Here is a 19988-nt window from a genome sequence, read left to right as displayed (position 1 = left end):
AGCAGGGGGACCCAGTTGATTGCCGCCTGGGCTGAATTCAGACCTTCAAAGTTCGCCTTACGAAAGTTGAACTTGGTAGGCTTGCGAGCGACAGGAGAGTGGAGTCGGGATATCTGAACATCGAACTCGAGAGCAGGATGATGGAAGTCAGGGGCAACGTAAGACGGAGCATGAAGGGATTGGGAAAGATGACGTACAGGATGGTTAGAGAGGACAAGGTCAAGAGTGCGATCTAAGTGATTTCTAGAAAGGTTAAATTGGAGGGCCCCACAGGTGTACATGAAAGTGGATAGAGGAAGGGAAGGGTGGGTCGAGTTATTAGGGAGGGAGTAATGGGCCAGGAGAGCATAGGAAGATTCAAGTCGTCACAGAGGATGAAAGGAAGTGAGGGAAACAAAATGATTAGGGCCTTTGATAATCTATCGAAGAAATCCTCGTACAGAGAAGGCGGGCTTAGGCAGGGAAAATATACACACGATATGATAAAGGGACATACGTTTGGCGGAAGGGCACGTATGGTAACTGAATCGTAGGGGGAGGAGGAGGAGGATAAGATGATTTCGGCACGGAGAGGGGACTTAACAGCTATTAGGGCACCTCCGCCAGTTGTCTTGCCAAGCGCAACGCAGTCTCTGTCACAACGAAAGACAGAGTAACCTTCGAGGAGCTCAGAATCTAAAATCCTGTCATCCAGCCAGGTTTCAGAAATGCAGATGACATGATGTTGGAATGCTAAGACAGACAGTTTGAAATCCGACAGCTTGGTCCTTAGACCCCTTACATTTTGATAAAATAGCGTATAGTTATTGGAATCATTCAAGTTCGGCGAGGCAGGCGGCCGGGCCGGAAATTTTCGCGAATATTGGACCTCTGATAAGGCTTAATGAAGACCCCCTGTGGCCAAAAGCAGGATTGGACGATAGCATCGAAGTCATGGGGATATGTCACTTTGAAGGAAGCTATCACTCGGTCAGGAGAGCCATCCTTCGTCAGCTTCACACAGGAAAGAGGTGACATGTTATGGGGCGCAAGCAAATGGAATCGTGCTGCGCATTCCTTTCGGGTTCTTCTTGTTGCGAAGAAAGTTGAGCTCGACCGGTGGAGGAACCGGATGGCAAGGGGTTCTTTGAACCTTTCCTTTCTCTTCTCCTCTCGCTAAATCGGGAGAGCAGGAGGCCTAACCTGAAGTTATGTGTCAAACGATTCTAAGATAGATCTCTGATGACATGGAGGTGTTTAGTTGACGTAGTTCAATCCTCTGCACGGCCAATACTCTAGGTTTCTAAAAATTCCCACGATTACACAAACTCAATGGCCTACACCTATTCCTGCAAAGTACATAAAGATTTGCAGTCAATGTTCAAGTGAGCATGAAACTTCAGCAATTCATGCCAATCTTCGAATGAATGGACATAAAACCTGCTAGAAACAAAGGAAAACTATAAATCATTCCTACCAGCTTCTGGCCATACCTTGGGCACTTGGCATCAACACGCATTGAGTTCCTGCCAAAAACAATATCCATTGCCATCGTGCAAATAAAATACCGAACCTTTCTGTTCAATAGAAAGACCATTCATTGAAGTGAGGATGGGATTTTCCACTTCTCCCCCTTGATTTTTACCCTAGCCCAGTCGGTATACACATATATCCTCGAAAAATGTTCAAATACCCATCAGGACACCCAATGCAATGTTATCGAGGATTCGATGAGCATCTTTTCTTTGTTGCTTGTTTTTGGTCTTCAACTTCTAAGCAAATAATTACTGTGCCGGCTTGTTGACTCCAACGCCTGAAAAGTACCTTTTCGCTTCCATGAAGGATTCCCAAGAAAAAATCAGAAAATCGGATAGCAATTAAATAATATTCTGGGCACGTAGTAGGAACCAGAAGATAGGTATGGGTGACGAAGGACGAAGGACGAAGGAACCGGGATTGGGGCGAAGATGCCGGCCTACGCACGCTACCAAGCGCCGCCGTACGTGTGGTTCAATATACATATGTCCATATGATTCCACACATTCGGAGCCATAGAAGTAAGAAAGCTATACTTCCAAAACACGTCATCCCAGAGCGGGAGCTTTCTATGCTGTTGTTTTCCATTCACATAAAGTAGTAGTTCTTTCATCCCCCGGAAAAGGATATACTCTGAGAACTCAGGGGAAATCCTAGTGCATCGTGTGACGACAGAGCTACTGAGTATTCCTCCCACGCAAGCGTTACCGGGAGCTCTGAAGCTTCATCCGAGCTTTTGGTCGATTGATAATAAACACCACCATTTCCGTGACATCATGACTAGGGATGATGTCTGAGTTCAGATTTGGAAATTCCCCACCCCCTCGTGTTTGTACTTCCTCTTCATCAAGGGCCACCGGAGACTGATGAGAAACGATCGGCTTTTTGGGGGTAGTTGCGGCTTCATCTGAGCGGGGGTTGTCGAGTTAAATGAAAAACAACAGTCTGCCACCCACACTTTATTCGATAGTATACGCGGGGGCGTGGGACGACAGGGAACCGGGAGAATTTACCACCGGAGTATGGGTGGTTGATTTCCATCGAAGGATGCAAAACGAGGCAAGGGGTAAGGAGCCGGTTTCATTCAGAACGCGTAGGCGACGATAGAGTGTAGCGGCCAGTTCGGCACTTCTCTCCCAAACAGCCCCCCAATTTCGGGGGCTGGCTGGGTATGAATGAAAATATTTCAGCAAAGAGTCGAAATCTATATAAGGAGGTGAATGGCTCGATTCGAACTTACTCTCGTCTAGGCCACCGAGGAGCTTAGGTGATTCGTCTCGAGAAAAGTGAGAAAACGTTCAATTTGGATAATATCGTTTTAAGTGTCCTCTCCCTTCACCCTCAGATTCGCCTACACAAATCCCCTCCATTCGACCGGATTAGATAGCCTCCTGTGCAACCAATAGAAGCAAAGTAGTCAATAATTTGATATCGGTGGGTTCGGTCTCCGTGGAAAATTTTTTTTGGTGCAGCATTAAGAGAATCGTCGGGATAGTGTGATAGTTGTAAGGGGGTCGTGAAGTGAGTGAAGATTTTGACTGGACTTTGTTGAATATACAGTGGATCGGGGGAAGGAATTCAAACAAGCACTCATTGAACATACTCTGAAAATTCAGTGAAAACGGACTAATAAACGAATATTGCCTCAGGCAATCGACTTCAGACATTTGCGGTTAGTGGTAAGTACCTACCCTTAAGTAGCTGTTAAGACACAACAAAGAGGAAAGCCTCCCTGTTAATGTATCTGTTGTTTCGTAACATATTGTGCATGCTAGTCGGGCTGCAATGAACAGCGGGAACCTGTTGAAAATTGGGTTAAGTTCGCTACCCCTAATTTTGATGTGTACATGCCCTTATATGTGTTCATATGTGCATTACCAAGTGGGGCTCTATTGCTTTGCTCTTGCCCCCATTTCAACGCGTTGACCTATTTACTCCGATTCCTACTTTTTCTCAATTCTTTAGTGCAGACTGTTTCCCCTTCTGCTGTATTGATTCACTTTCAGCTCATTCAATATATTCAATTCAATTTGGGGAGGAAATTAGACAGTCAAATCACAACTCAATTCCAATGAATTAAGGATAGTGAATCGAGGGAAGACTGAATGTTGCTTGGAACTAGGCGAGCTCGATTTTGACTGATTGCCAGAAAATTAAGGCTATTTCGATTGTGGTTAATTTATTGACCAGATCTATAAGGATTAGCCTACTCGTATGGTGAATTCAAGGAAGAGAGAGGGGATGGGATGTATTGTAAAAGGACTAAGCGACGCAGTTTGTTACGCCTACCTTCAGTGAAGTTCCAGCCTATATTCCTGCTCAAATATCGTTGCCGGGGGGAACTGATAAAGGCGAACAACACCTGATATTATTTTACATCTAGAAAAGCCAGAAATGTACAGAAGGAACTTCCTCCTACTCGCAAATTCTGGAAAAACATTTCGGAAAATTCTCGTCGCCTACTCAAAATTTTTCAGAATTCTTATCCTCAGAGCAACCACCAGAGCAACGAGTTCTTGGCGAATTCTTCCCACGTCCTCTTGTTTGTTCATTAGTCAAGTGCAAAGCACTTTCTATTGGGAAGGACCTTGAAAATCAAGTAGGCACTCGTGAAAAGCTGCGGGCTTATTTCAACCCTGGAAACTAAGGCTCAGTACCAGGAAATTGTCCAATTAATGCATAGAATAAGGCAAATTATAAGCAATTTTAGATGCTTTTATCCGAATTGTAGAGGTGTATTTTGAAGTGGAGCCTTATTACTAATGTAAGGAGGTTAATCCTTTAACCAGAAGCGCGAGAAAATACAGCGTCGACCAAGCATTCCAGCAGTAATGTGGCATCACTCATCTTCCAAACACGCGAAACTTCATGAAACAAAAAATGGCATCTTATTATGTGTCAAGCATATGTTTGTCAGGTACGCTCCGAAAGAACTGTTGAGAGAATAAATTGAAATTCCTATACCACATTGACAAATCCAATTTGCATCCTTAATGCGAAATATCAGAAATAACATAATGCCTGATGATCTATCCATCAACAAGACAAAAATATCAGGAAAATAGAATTCTTCCTACGCATCCTTGTGCAAATACTTTTCCTATCAGGCCACCGCCTCCACCCGCCCTCCCTGGTATCACCACTGTCATTTTCCATTCACATGATGTGATATTAAACGCCTACATAACCCGAAAAGTACCATCTGACGCGCTCAATACGCATAAACAAAAGCCCACACACAACTATTGCGTCGCATCTTAACTTTCTTCCAACCGTAAAATAACAGCCAAATAACTTTGGAATGACACCGTCAAACCAAGGAAATCCACCACCATTATTATTGAAAATAAGGATTAAATTAAACACCCACACTATTCCCGAGGCTACCTAGTGGAAGGGCCAAGGATACTTTCTTATTCTGTCTTCCATTATTTGCTGTTGTTTCTACATTTTTTTTTGTGCGCATTTTTTTGTGACCTGGTGCCTGACAAGCCTGGCATCAACAGGCTACAAAGGACGACCGTCGCCCTGTGGAAGGATTCCATAGACACATATAGGTTCAATTATCAAAGTTTTGTTGAACTTTTGCTTTTTCACTCTGTCAGTTGTGACAAATTAGGAGAATCACTCATGACGGGTATCGATAACAAAGGAGACACGTACTTCTAGGATCAAGGTTTCATGGGATGATAAGCAATAATTGGACTAATTATCTGCGGATAACCAAGTCTTTGGGAACAAATATTTTTGATGATATAATTGCCGTTCAACTCTAATTTTAGCACATTTTCAGGGCAATTTAAAAGTTATCAGCACGTCTCTGTCAATTACCGAATTTTCGGGTGACTGCGTCTATTGAAACTGACAATAAGAGGAAAAAACTTTTTTCCCTACAAATTGAAAATGATATCCTTGGGAGACTCCCATACTTTTCACACTTTCACCAACCATTTTTTCTAGAAAATGGAGTTTAGAATTGTTGAACTTTTTTCCTTTGCAATAGCGGTCATTCTCAGAAATATTTCTCACCCCCAATGTGACCCTTTTGTCATTTATCATTTTCTTTGATTTAAACTTTCTGGGGGAGTACAATCACACCAGCCTTCCTAGGACAAGAAAATGTTTACTCGAATTATCCATCAAAATTAGAAAGAGGTCATTTAACTCAACCATGAGGATTTATCAAACTTGGGCTCTCTACAAAAGATTTACGGTAATCAAAAGTAATAATTAGGAAGCACAACTAAGTCGTCATTATATGGCCCAAAATAGCATCAAGAAAAAGACAAGAAGGCGCGCAAGTGCGAATACCATTGACCAATCGAATTCAATGGAATCCATTTCTTATACAATGTGATCCCCATGTGGGTAGCAAATCAGTTGTTCCAACCAGAAGAACTGACATTCCCTGCGCTTGAGTGACCAATAAAAAGCGGAAGAAATATGGAAGCCAACGGGGGTGGTAAACCTACTCTTGCAACCAAACCTAGAAATGATGGAGAACCAAATAAATTAGGAAATTCCTAATTTAAGTGAAAAGATTTGAAAGAAATAAAAGATGTTTCCTTTCTTTGGGTAATTTATTTCTATTTCGCCAAAAAAACGCATTTCGGGAACCAGTTGTTTCCTTTTACAGTTCAAAATCGTTTAATCTTTATCTCCTTCTTACAAAAATACTTACACTCAGCTCTAAAATTTTAAAAATTGATTGCATAAGTTTTTGAGTGGGTTTCACTAACAGATGGCCCCAGTTTGCAGCCTATTGTAGAAACATAAAAAAGTACGTTTTTAGGTTCTACCCATTTATTCAACAAACACCGAGAAGGTCGAGAGAAAGAGTGTGTAAAAGAGTCAGATGGCGCCGAATTTATATCCTTGCCGATCCATATAGTGACGTTACTTTGTTGAGCATATCAGCTGTTGAAAGGCGTTGCCATGTTGGTGCTGTCATGTCATTACCATGTCGCTACACTGCTCCCTCCTGAGTAGTTTTGACGGTTAACGGCTGGAATATTACTCGCCTCTCACTCGCTGGTTTCGCTCTTGGTCCTACAAACGTTTTGGGAGCCAAACTTATTGGTCGTTAGGTTGCTTCCGTTTGATCAGATGTTACTTCGAAATAGGCAGGTTTTAGTCGCTCGACGCTGATATTTGTTGCTTTGCCCTGAATTTCCATTTTAAAAACGTTGTCGGAAAGTCTTTCTAACACCTTATATGGTCCTTCGTACGGATGCTCTAGCGGCTTCTTCACTCGATCAATCCGCACGAACACGTGTGAGCATGTAGAAAGATCCTTGTGGACGAACACCTTTCTTTCTATCATGTCGAGAGATTGGCGTTGCACGAACTTGCGTCATATGGTGACGAAATTTTTCAACGAAAAATTTCGGATCGGGAGGCATTTCCTCGTCAAGAAAGAACTCTCCAGGAATGCGAATCGTTGTCCCATAGACTAGCTCAGCAGCTGTTGCGCCAATATCCTCCTTAACGCTTGTACGAAGACCGAGCAATACCGTTGGCAACACTTCGACCCATTCACGGTTGTTGTGGCACATAATAGCTGCTTTCATCGATCGGTGCCATCGCTCAATCAATCCGTTAGAAGCAGGATGGTATGCAGTGGTTCGAATCTTTTTGCAACCCACTAAGTATGTCAGCGACTGGAAGATCAAGGATTCGAACTGGGATCCTTGGTCCGATATTAATATAGTAGGTGCTCCCAAATCGTGAAATCCAGTTGGTGTAGAATGCGTCTGCGATAACATCTGCCGTAATTGATCGTATCGGAACCGCTTCAGGCCATCTCGTAAATCTATCGATCATAGTCAATACATACGAGTGACCTTGTGATTGCGTTAGCGGTCCGACAATATCGATATGTACGTGACTGAATCTCGTGTCCGGCATATCGATTTGGCCATGCGATGGTTTTGCATGTCGTCCAATCTTATAATACTTCGTTGACACGCTAGACATGTTCGTGCCCACTCGAGAATGTCCTTGGACATATTAGGCCAGACATATTTTCGGCAAATCAGCTTCTTCGTGACGCGTCCCCTTGGATGAAATAGTCGGTGAGTAATCTCAAATATTCTCCTCCTGAGAAGTATTGAGATATACGGCCGTATTTGGGAAGTTGACACGTCGCAGTACAACATTGTATCCTTGTCGTCAACTCGCAACTTTTTCAAATCCAAGGTCGTTTCAGAACGCAGTGGATGTTGGAGTTCCTCATCGTTTCGTTGCGCTGTAGCTAATTCTTCGGGCGTTATGGCAACCGGCAATGTAACAGCACTAATTCGGGACAAGGCGTCTGCTGTAACGTTTTCCTCGCCAGTGACGTATATGATATTGGTCGAGAATTGGCCGATATAGTCCAGTTGCCTTAATTGCCGTGGACTAGCTTTATCGGCTTTCTGTTGAAAGGCAAACGTTATCGGCTTATGATCGGTTTTGATTAATAACGGACGACCTTCGACCATGTAGCGAAAAAACTTGACTGCACTGTAGATTGCTTGGAGTTCTCGATCGTAAGTGCTGTACCTACGTTGTGTAACTTCTTCGAAAAGAACCCGAGCGGTTCCCAAACATCGTTGTTCCACTGTTCGAGAACTGCTCCCATAGCCGTGTCCGATGCGTCTGATTTGATGGCCAATGGTGCATTCTCAATGGGATGTCGTAGTAACGCAGCGTTGGCAATTTGCTGTTTGCACTTTTCAAATGAGACATCTGCTCGTGGATTCCATTCGATTTTGCGTTTATCCCGTTTTCTTGCACCAATGAGATACTCGTGGAGAGGTGCTTGAATTTCGGCTGCATTCTGCAACGATTTTCTATAGAAATTAACAGCTCCTAGAAATCGTCGCAAATCGGCAATTGTTGACGGTTTTCCGAAATTCAAAATGGTTTCCACACGTCCTGGAAGGGGCTTGATGCCATTTTCGCTCACCAAATATCCAAAATATTCGGCAGAAGATGTTCCGAAGCTGCATTTATCGACATTGATGGATAATCCGTATTCACGCGGAGTGCATGATCAATGTACCGCTGGAAAGTTTGTGCGGCATTACGTAGATCGAACGTCATTACTCGGAACTCAAAAAGCCCAAAAGGAGTAATGGCAGCTGTTTTGGGAATGTCCTCGGGTGCTACAGGAATCTGGTGGTATGCTCTCGTCAGATCAATCGTGGAAAATACCTTGCATCCACTCATTTTGTGCGCAAAGTCTCTAATGTGAGCGATGAGGTACTTATCTGCGACGGTGATAGCGTTCAAACGCCGATAATCTCCACATGGTCTCCATTGTCCCTTTTTCTTCCGTACCAAGTGTAACGGGCTCGCCCATGGGCTACTCGATGGTTGGCAAACTTCCTGTTGTAGCATGTAGTCAAATTCGGCCTTTGCTTCGCGCAGTTTTTCGGGCGTTAATCGTCTGGGTCGGTCAAAAACAGGCGGTTCTTTAGTCAGGATATGGTGGTAGATATCATGAGCCATCACTTTCGCTCCGTCAGATGGAATTGTGATGTCGACAAAATCTCTCAGAATGTCATGATAACTTTCGCTAGACTTCAGTGTTGTCATACCACAAGTTATGGTGCCGGTAAGCTTTGCGATGCAGGATAAGTTGGTCTTTTCGTCGATTATCTTCCTCCTGCGTAGGTCCACTAATAAGCCATAATGGTGCAGCAAATCGACACCGATTATTGGTTGTCGAACATCCGCTAAAACGAACCTCCAGGTAAACGGTCGTCGTAAGCCGAGGTCGAGCGTTATGATGCGATGTCCATATGTTTTGATCGGCGTATTGTTGGCGGCATAAAGCTGAAATTGCATTGGCGTGTGCTGATTTTTGTCTTTAGGCAAAACTGAAATATCAGCACCGGTATCCACCAGTAAATGCATGCCGCTTTTCCGATCGAGTACTAATAATCGGCTGGGTTTACTGTGAGAGGGGTCGTCCTCGACCGCTGAAATTCGGGACGACGAATTTAGTTTTCCGAAGTCGCGGAATTATTTTGCCACTTACATGGCGGTCGGCAATTACGCGCTTGTTTCCCAAACCGTTGATGAAAGAAGCAAAACCCTCGATTCCGTGAACCTGATCTTTGCCTTCTGGTGCTCCGTTGTTTGGATCGGGACCGGTTGCGTGTCGTGATTTCCAGTCGGTCAATTCGGCTCAATATTTGCTCCAAGACATCATTTTCCGTGGATGCCTTCTGAACGGTGGAAATGCAAGGCAGTTGTTGCATCTCGATCATTAAATCCACCATTTTCGCCAATTTATCGACGTCTGCTTTGTTAGAAATCGCTAACACCATTCGAATATTTTCGGGCAATTGCTCAAGTAGCAACGATCTTAGCATGGCGTCAGTTACCTGCTCTCCGCCAGTGTTTCGCAAGTCCTGCAGGTAATGCGATGGTCTCTTTCTTTCCAAATTCTTCCCTTGGAAAAGTCGTCGCAGCTTGGATTCGGCGGACTCTGCAAATGCTGCCAGTATCCTCTCCTTCACGGCTTCGTACTTATTTGTTGCCGGAGGATTGCGTGCTATCGAGATCACATGCGGAAGGATTTCCGGCTCGGCAAATTGTATCACGTACTTAAATCTTGTTTCGTCCGCAGCCTCTACCTGCTCAAACCAAAATGCCGGGTCGGGTCGATAAAATGACGGAAATTTTTGTATGCGTGCCGCGCGCACGAATACGCTTGCTGGTCGATTAGCTCTCGGCGGCAGGAAATCACTCTGAAGGGATGTTTTCGGCGTCTCTGGCGATTTGGATTCGGTGGCCATTTTGAAACTCGCGCTTGGTGTCGATTAAACGTATAGAAATTTAAGATCACTGCACTTTTTATTTTAACTCTAGTCGTCGGGGTCACCAATGTAGAAACATAAAAAAGTACGTTTTTAGGTTCTACCCATTTATTCAACAAACACCGAGAAGGTCGAGAGAAAGAGTGTGTAAAAGAGTCAGATGGCGCCGAATTTATATCCTTGCCGATCCATATAGTGACGTTACTTTGTTGAGCATATCAGCTGTTGAAAGGCGTTGCCATGTTGGTGCTGTCATGTCATTACCATGTCGCTACACTATTCATTTGACACATATGAAGCAACTCAAGTGCACCTCACTTCAGATGTCAAAAGCTCTCACTACCTGGGGCACTTGTTCGGTTAGCAAAATAACAGTCGAAATGGAACAGCCAACCAGCTGGCGACGTTATTGCATACTTTATTGTGTTTGAAGTAGTCTCGGAGTCGCGAATATTAAATAGTATTCCTTTTTATGTTAATTCCAAAGCCAAGTCCTTTTATTGACCCGAATGAGGGAAATAACGCCAATCAAACGCATCATCTGCGTAGTTCATGCGCAATTCGACACGAATTCTCCGCGTCAGCCTTACTGGTGCTGCATGCCCACGGCGCAATTCAACATAATAGAAGAGAAGTTCGATGACACCCGCAGCTCTCCAAGTGGCCAGCAGAAGGGTGAAATCAACAGCCTGACTGCTTTTCGGCCACCCTCGTTTAGGAAGGTGTGGCCAGCTCTGTGGTTTGCGTGTGCGGAAGCGAAATTGCGCACACACCGGGTGACAAAGGACGACGCCCAGTTCGACAAAGTAGTAGGCGAATTAGATCCGAACATTCTTGGCCAAGTGGCCGACATCATTGATTCATCGCCACTCACTGGCAGATATCGAACAATCAAAAACAGGTTTATTACTGCGGAAATCAAAAACCATCACAGTTTGTCCGCGGGATGAAGACAAAAGCGGGCAACAAAGTTACCGATGAGGTCCTTAAATCACTGTGGCTACAACGCCTACAAACTAGCGCCCAGGCCGTCCTCAGCATTTCAGAAGCTACGGATTTGTCACGGCTGTCGAAAATGGCCGGCAGGATCTTAGAGGTCCGAAAGCCACTGCAAGTATCCTCGGTGATTCCATCTTCCTCCTCGTGGTCTCCAGGCAAGAAAATTTCCAAAAGGAGTTGCCAGAAATTCGCAGCCGCCTCGATCGAATGACTACAAACCGAATCCAAAGCCGTATCGATACCAGCCGGGAGTTCCAAAAAAACGTTGGGACTTTTATTCCAGCTCTCTTCCACCGTAAGTCGAAAACTAGTTACGGCGCTTGTAGATTCGGCGGATGGAACCACCGCCAAAGAAAATCGCCCCCATATCCTTAGCGAAAATACCGGACTGAAGTTTTTAATAGATAGGGGCGCGGATGTATCAGTTATCATGCTACCACGAACGCCAACGGATCGTGTATTAACAAATACGGCCAGCAAGTGATCACAGTCAGCCCTGGCCTGCGCAAGGAATTCTTGTAGAAGTTTTTCGTCGGCGGCGTCCAGTGGTCAATTTTAGTAATTTATGATCGACATCAGAAATCAACGTCCCCTGAACACGGTAGCAGTCCTGGATCGATATCAAATCCGGCACATCCACGATATCATCGCCGGACTAAACAGAAAACGCGTTTTCTCCAAGATCGACCTTCACAGAGGGTTCCACCAAATACCAATCACCAAAGCGGACATCTTCAAAACCACCGCGACAACAACATTTGGCATTTACGAGTTCACCGAAATGACGTTCGGCCTACAGAACGCCGCCCAGACTTTTCAACGCTCTATGGACAAAGTGCTGCGGGGGCTGGATTTCTATGTTTGCTACGTTGACGATATTCTGGTCGCATTTCAGGAACCACTTGTTCATCAATCGGACTAATGAAATCAACATCCCCATGCATTTGGCCTTCAGTCTGACTGATGAAGGGAACAAGTGGTTCCCGAAATATCGGTATTCGCAAGACCAATAAATAACAGAAGTGAATAGAAAAAAAGCAAGTTTTAATTATTTCAAAGAGCGAAAGCGAGGTCCTGGGCCATACGATTAACGAACGTGGAATTTTACCACCATGGTCCCGTGTTGAGGCAATCCAGAAGTACAAATGTCCAACCACTACCAAAGAACTCAGACGATTTCTGGGAGTCCTTAATTTTTATAGACTTTTATTCCCAACCGCGCTACGCTTCAAGCACCATTGAACGACCTAGTTAGGAACGAGAAAAAAGGGGACAGAACCCCCCTTACGTAAACAACGACCACAGTCCGGGCCTTTAACAATTGCACAAACAGCCTAGCAAACGCCACATTGTTCGTGCACTTCCAACCGAATGCACCAGTTACATTGATAACAGACGCATCCAACTTGGCTTGGAACAACAAAGCGACAACAGATGGCTTCTAATAGCATTTTTCCAGCGGAAGGTTTCAACCTCAGAATTTTCAACCAACATCGTTCACGTCAGAGGAGAAGCGAACGTGTTAGCTGACGACTCTTACGGGTAGACTATATTTCTCTACCAACAATGTTTGACGTGAATTAAAGTCCTGCACACACGTCTTTGTTAGGATGGATGCCGTAAAAAGATCGTTGGAAAAGCCATTGACAGGACCTCACTGCGTCATCCACCGCATTTCGCATATACTGTTCAAGGATCTTAACCGGCGCAGGTAAATATTTCCACCGAATGGCTGAAACCAGCCATCCTGGAAAACGACGTGGACAACCCGATGTCGCAGTCGGAATACAGTTAGCCAACAACACGGCCTTTCGAACTAAGGCCCAGCACATCACGAACTTCGGATACGGATTTTCTGGTGCTATCGCAACTGCATCAACTAGAAACTCTAGTGGAAAGACCTCCCACGATTTCCCATCGAACAGAACAGGCACATGCACCCCTTCAACCTGTGGCTAAGTTTCGACCTACGAAGAAAACGCCCTCATTCGTCTCGAGGGCAGCTACATCAGTCACCGAACTGAGTTCTTCATCACCGAGTTAGGTCAAATCTCTGATCCTAGCTCAAGCAGAGACAGTGCGAATGCAGTTGCAGAACACTTGACCCAGCACACCAGTCACCTGCTATCTTGAGCCCATTTAAACCGCGTCCGCAGCATATCACTGGAGTGAATATTGTAGCGACTCAAGCGCACCTCACTTCTGGTGTCAAAAACTCTCACCACCAGGGGCGCTTATTTGGTTAGAGCAACATAACAGTCGAAATAGAGCAGCCAACCAGCTGGCATCGTTATTGCATACCTTATTGTATTTTGAGTTGTAACGGAGTTGCTAATATTAAATTCCTTTTTATGTTAATTCCAAAACTAAATCCGATTAAATAACCGGATCCAGTGAAGCTCCTATACATACGTCATTTCGTTCGTCTGACAGCAGGCGACAATCATACAAAAGTTGCATGCTGTAAAACTGTATGTCTTTGTTTTATCGTTCTGTGATCATGCCCAGTTTTGTACCAGAAAAAAGACATTTGCGGCACGTATTACTTCTTTTTTCCGTCAAAAGAAAAAAGATCCTAAAAGTCATCGTTTCCTGGCAGAGACCTACGGTGAAACATGTGAGACGAGATTTCGAAAATTCAAAAATGGAGATTTTAAGGGGAAAGGCACAAAACGCTCTGGTAGACCACAAAAGTAAGATGGCGAGCAATTGCAGGAGGGTGGACATCCAACTCAAACTCAACAGCAATTGGCAAAAAAATTAAATGTGACTCAAGAAACAGTCAACAGACGTTTACGAGCGATGGGGAACATCAATAAGCTCAGTAAATAGGTCTCCTATAATTCGACTGAATGTCAAATGGAATATCGGAAAGTCACTTGTGAAATGCTGCTCAACGCTACGGCAGGAAATCATTTTTGCTTGCAATTGCTCATATCATGCAACATGCAACTGCAACCTTCGTTAAAGATAATATCGGACACCACGAAGAACAGAAAATTCAAGATGAAACTGTTTAACAAAGTTGTAAAGATCTAGATCTAGATAGATACTGTCCGCCCCGGAAGCTGGTGCTTCGGGTATAAAAGTTTTGTGTCCATCTTATCCGAGAAATTTTCTACGCACATTTTTCCTTTCATATATGGCTAAAAACCCAAAATATTCCTTCATATTCATTACCCAAAATAAGCAAACATTTCTATTTCCGAATAAATCGGGTGTGACAGACATGCGGACATACAGGCATCGAATCGATTCTAATAAGGTTTTGTTTCACACGACACTTTAAAAAGAGAATCCAGCAAAAGCCATCATAAATGGAGAAAATGTGCCACTGGCGAGTGAGGTCAAATATTTAGATATGACACTCGATACTAAGCTCTGCTCGAAAAGACACATCCTAAGAAAGAAGCACGAACTAAATACCAGATGCAGACAGATTTACTAACTATTGGGGAGGAACTCCCAGCTGACCAACGAAAACAAGCTGCTAATTTATAAGAAGATCCTAAGGCCCATATGGCACGGCATCCAGCCCTGGGGCTTTTGTTTTTGGCAATCGATCGTCTTCTCCAATCCCAATAAGTGATCCTGTGTCCGCCATCTAGTTGATGGTGCACCCCATTCATTTTCAGAAGAGATCACCGACTAATATTGAAAATGTTTTCCGTTATGAAGTAGCTGAAATCTTTTGGTTCGCCAGAAGCTGGGATATATTATTTAAGTCTACGGACTGGAGCGTCATAGTTGCAATTTGCCATACCTTGAACCCATTTTTTCTTCCACAGCTTCCCTCTATATTCGTGCTTCCTTACATTCTTCTGAACCTAATCATTCCGAATTTTCATTTCTTCCGAGTAATTTCTTGCCTTATCGGCCATATATATTCTTTTCCAGGAAAACTTGTCTCTTTATGGAGTATAAGTCTCTCGTTTTACACCTGTATGACCATTTTCAATGAAACAGACCCTTTTATTTCATTATCATCATACTTAACGGTTTGTAAATTATTGGCCTGCAGTAATAGGTCCAACACTCAAACAATCATTCACCTGATGTACTGCTAATTAATTTCCCTTTTTTTCGATAGATGGCTTTCTATACTTGGTGTCGCTGTTGGTCACACACACCTGTCATTTTGTTTAGTTATTGTCGAGTGTCTAAACTGCATTGACGTTTCCCCAAAAAGTTCTTCCAGCAAGTTTTTATTGCGCGTCAAAAATGTCGGCGTTCGTACCGAATTTCGAGCATATGCGCCATGCATTGTTTTTCATGTTCAATCAAGGAAAAAAAGTGTCCGAGAACCACTGTGCACTTGTGGAAGTTTATGGCGATCGTGCATTAAAACTTCGAACATATGAAACGTGGTTTCGACAATTCAAAAATGGAGATTTCGACCTAAACGACGCCACACGCTCTGGCAAGCGAAAATCGTTTGATGACGCCGAATTGCAAGCATTATTGGATGAAAACAACACGTATACGCAATGACAGCTTGCAGATACGTCGGGAATTCAACAGCAAGCAATTTCGAAACGTCCGCGACCCATGGGAAAAATTCAGAAGTGTAGAAAGTGGGTGCCGCATGAACTGAGAGACAAATGGAGAACCGAAAAGTGACGTGTGAAATGCTGCTTCAACGGTACACAAGAAAGTCTTTTCTTCATCGTATTGTTACGGGCGACGAAAAGTGGATTGTCTTGGGGAACCCTAAACGTAACAAATGGTGGGTGAGTCCAGGTAAGCATCGACATCGACGGCGCGACCAAATCGTTACGGTCGGAAGGTCATGCTGTGTGTGTGGGGACCAGACCGGTTTGATCTACTTTGAGCTGCTGAAACCTAGTGAAACTGTGAACGCCGTTCGCTACAAACAACAAATGAAAGATTTAATCCGAGCGATTGCGGAGAACCGACCAGAATATCTAGAAAGACAGACGAAGGTGATTTAGCTCCACGACATTGCACCTTCGCATAAGTCGAAAGTCGTTTGCGACACGCTGGAAAAACTCAAGTGGGAGGTGCTTAACCATGCGGCTTACTTACCAGACCTGGCCCCATCGGATTACCACATTTTTGCCTCGTTTGGCCACGCACTTTCTTAGAAGCCCTTCGACTCCTACGAAAATTTTCGGAAATGGCTCACTGAGTGGTTCACCTCCAAAGATAGGCGATTCTACTATCGTGGTATTCACAAATTACCAGAAAGATGGGAAAATGTGTAGAAACCGATGGAAAATATTTCGAATAAAATAACTATTACGGTTCCCTTGAAATTATGTGTTTTATTCACAAAAAAAAAGGGAAATTAATTAGGAGTACACCTAGTATATCCATGGCGCAAAACAGGATTCGAACTTGAAGCGCCAAGCCATCTCTCATGGTCTGTTCTTCAATATAAATTTTATCAGGAATTGTTTGATTTGGATCATCCCACCTGACTGAATCTAACATTTCTCCATACACTTGCATATCTCCACAAGCCTAAGTCGTCGCTTATTACCCACCTTTTGAATTTCATTCACAAAATTTATCTTTTCAACTCTCACTTTATGCAATCTCGCTATATTGTAACTTTTCAAAAACAATTTTCAATTTAAGTTCACCATTAATTAGCTGGCATTGCTTCCTAGCCAACTTAGTCCAATGATCGAAACGCCCCCGATCTGTCGACTGAAGCCTGGAAAGAAATGTAGTCTATGTAGTCATTCTATGCGCTCCCTTCAACTCCAGATTAATCGATTGATGACTCATGTTCAGCAGCAATCATTAATCGTTAATCTTTAATCAATCAATCGTTTAACTTGTGATTTGTTTGAAGAATTACTTAATAATGAATAACGATTAAAAATTCGCGATTAAAGTACCATCGCAAATTCACTTTTTACGATTAAAATTAGATGATCCCTCCCCGTGGCTAAGAGTAAATCGTTCGAGGGCTATTAAGGATTATATTAAACAAATAGTAAATCAATTGACTTAAACTATTCATTAATCATCAATAACAATTTATTCATTAATCTATAATTGCAACTAATTTTTATCCAATACTGCCTAGGAACTGGCGGTTCCTTGTCTTCTACTGTCTTGCCCTTTATCCCTTTCCAGAGAGAGTTCATCATAATTTCAATCTCAAGGCTGGTGCCAATGGATTTCATGGTATCTGCACTGTTTCGTCAATCTAACCATTCTTCTCGAATACACTCTTCCTTAATGAACAACCCGCAGCTCCTTCCCTCTACTAATCTACAAATCCACAAGTATTTGTCCTGCACCCAGCGTAATTCGTCGTTCAGACCGATGAAGTAATTAACAGCTAAAATGGAAATCCATCATAAATAAAAAGGACATAGTTACTGGATTGAAGGAGTACAAATGTTGAGAGATGGTGACATGACTACCAGACAGTTTGGCAATTTGAAAAACATGTTATTGACGAAACCTCCGTCATAAAACTCTGATGCTTTCCCTCAGAATATACCTATAAACCTTTAAATGCCCCCAATATGTGTTCCAAATGTCCTTTCGACTCCAATGTTACCGTTCCAGGATATACAGAAAACTTCATAATTGTTCAGCAAATATCTTTTCTTTCCATTCTTACAGATCAAAACCAGCACAATGCTGTTCTTCCTCGCAGCGCTAGTTATCTACTTTGCTACGCCAACCAGCTCCCAATCGTATCCAGTCTTCGGAACAAAAAGATATCATCGAGCATCCAACAATGTGCAGATGCCCGTTCCCGCTTCGCTAGTTGCAAATCCATCTTACTACAATACTCCCCCGAAATACTACTACGATCAGAGACCGGCCTATGCAGTGCCCACCTATCATGAAACCTACCCCGACGACAATCCCTACTACTATTATCCTAGACAAGAATACTACGGGATGCCCATATACCATGGCGAATACAAACCGTCCTCATACTACTATGCACATGCACCTAGCTATAGTTACTACGATGATCGAGAGGTAGGCACTAACCCCATGGATGACCTTCATGAGGAAATCCTTCAAGAAGATGAACGAGAAAGGCAAAGAGAGCTATATCCCGTGGCACAAGAAGGCTGGTATGAAGGAGATGGCGGACAACAGGATGAATTGACAAATAACTTTCTAAGAAATCTTATTGCGTACAATAAACAAATCAATGCGCAGGAACAGCAACAACAGCAGGAACAAATGGCTATTGAGCAAAATGAGCCTAAACCGCACCAGGACTATCAAAACGACCGAACGGCACCAATGTATGAAGATGAATACGCAGATTATGCATCATCGGAATATGAATATGTTCCGGAGCAAACAGAATCTTTCAGTGCAAAGAAGTTCTCCCAAATGGAACCAGAAAAATATGAAAAATACTCTGATGTTGAGGATGAAAATGAACGACAATTGAAATTCCTGGCGCATCGACAAAAATCCCAATCGCTACAAAACAATCAACACAAACATCAACCATCACACTGGGATCAACAAGCTTCTCCGAAAAGCGGTCATCACAATCAAAACAAAGCAACATACGCTGAAGAAGAGACCGGTCCTGAATACGAAGACGATACCTGGATCAACTGGGATCGAAAACGAAGTGGAAACACTCAAATGAAAATATTCCCTCAGCCACAGAAGGATGAATCAATCGAAGCATTCACCAATAGAAAACCAACTCTCTTCGTTGGCAAACCATCATCTACGGTGAGGCCAGTCGTAGGCAAGGAACCTTCCAAGACCGCCTCCAGCACTTCAACATCATCAACAACCACCACAACATCTACAATGAAGCCCAAGCACAGCGGGATATTTACAGGTCAAAAAGAGGTTGTTCTTCCGCGGCCAGCTGGCTCATTCCCTAGGAGCATGTTCGTGAAACCATTGCAGAATGCTGCACAGACAGAAGGACTAAATGCAGTTCAAGAAACACCGGAAAAGGCTCAAAATGGTGTCAAATCATCTGCTGGAGTTTATGATACTATTAAGCAGTTGATTGCAATGCAGCAACAATTTCAACAGGTGAGTTTGTAGCGGTTTACGCAGATATAATTTAATTAATCCTAAGGCAAGGGAAGTTTTAAAAGTATCTAATTTTCGAAGGTTCAATTTTCTTTCTATTTGTCAAATTTTTTTTATCGAATTTTGTTTTAAGATTTATGAGTGTCTGCAATGACTTGACAGCCACTTAGTTTTCCAAAATCTTAAGAAACACATTAATCCCTGTGGAAAATATGTGAATCATTCCCACTAAGGTTCAAGGTTAGTTCCTTCTAAAGGTAAAAAACTATATGAGACTATCTCAGCCAGAAAATTTGACCACAGATCAACCAGTCGACTGACAACAACAAAACTCCAGAGCTGAACAACTTTCTGAACCCCACGTCAATCTTCGTCAATAAACACTCCCCCGTAATTATCTCGAAAAGTAGTAAACCACAAAACAAAATTCCACAAAACAGATAAACCAAGAACTCCACAAATCAGGCTCAGCAGCAAAATCTTCAAAAAGAGTCCTTTTCAAAAAAGCTTATGGCTTGACAATTCTGAAGTTTTTTCGCGATGAAAAACGGGAGCAGAACCAATATCAGTTTCATATCATTCTCAGAGATCTTGACTCTTCCTTCTCCCGTCTTAAAATCACTGAGGATCTAAAGGGTCAGGGAACATCCT

The 19988-nt window shown here is 43.2% G+C and overlaps 1 protein-coding gene across 1 annotated transcript in view; it reads left to right on the top strand.

Annotated features, from left to right (window-relative positions):
• Positions 1 to 2776: 2776 nt before the first annotated feature.
• LOC119646905 (basic-leucine zipper transcription factor A-like) overlaps positions 2777 to 19988 on the top strand; it is a 33397-nt gene continuing 16185 nt past the window's right edge. The window contains exons 1-2 of the mRNA XM_038047573.1: positions 2777 to 3194; positions 17931 to 19337. Of these exons, the coding sequence (XP_037903501.1) occupies positions 17946 to 19337 (1392 nt within the window). The 5' untranslated portion in view covers positions 2777 to 3194; positions 17931 to 17945. The remainder of the gene's footprint in view (positions 3195 to 17930; positions 19338 to 19988) is intronic.

Source organism: Hermetia illucens, chromosome 1 (genome assembly GCF_905115235.1).
Source record: "Hermetia illucens chromosome 1, iHerIll2.2.curated.20191125, whole genome shotgun sequence".
Lineage (NCBI taxonomy): Eukaryota > Metazoa > Arthropoda > Insecta > Diptera > Stratiomyidae > Hermetia > Hermetia illucens.
The sequence above is the reverse complement of the archived record's forward strand: the minus strand, read 5'-3'. Positions and strand labels throughout refer to the sequence as shown.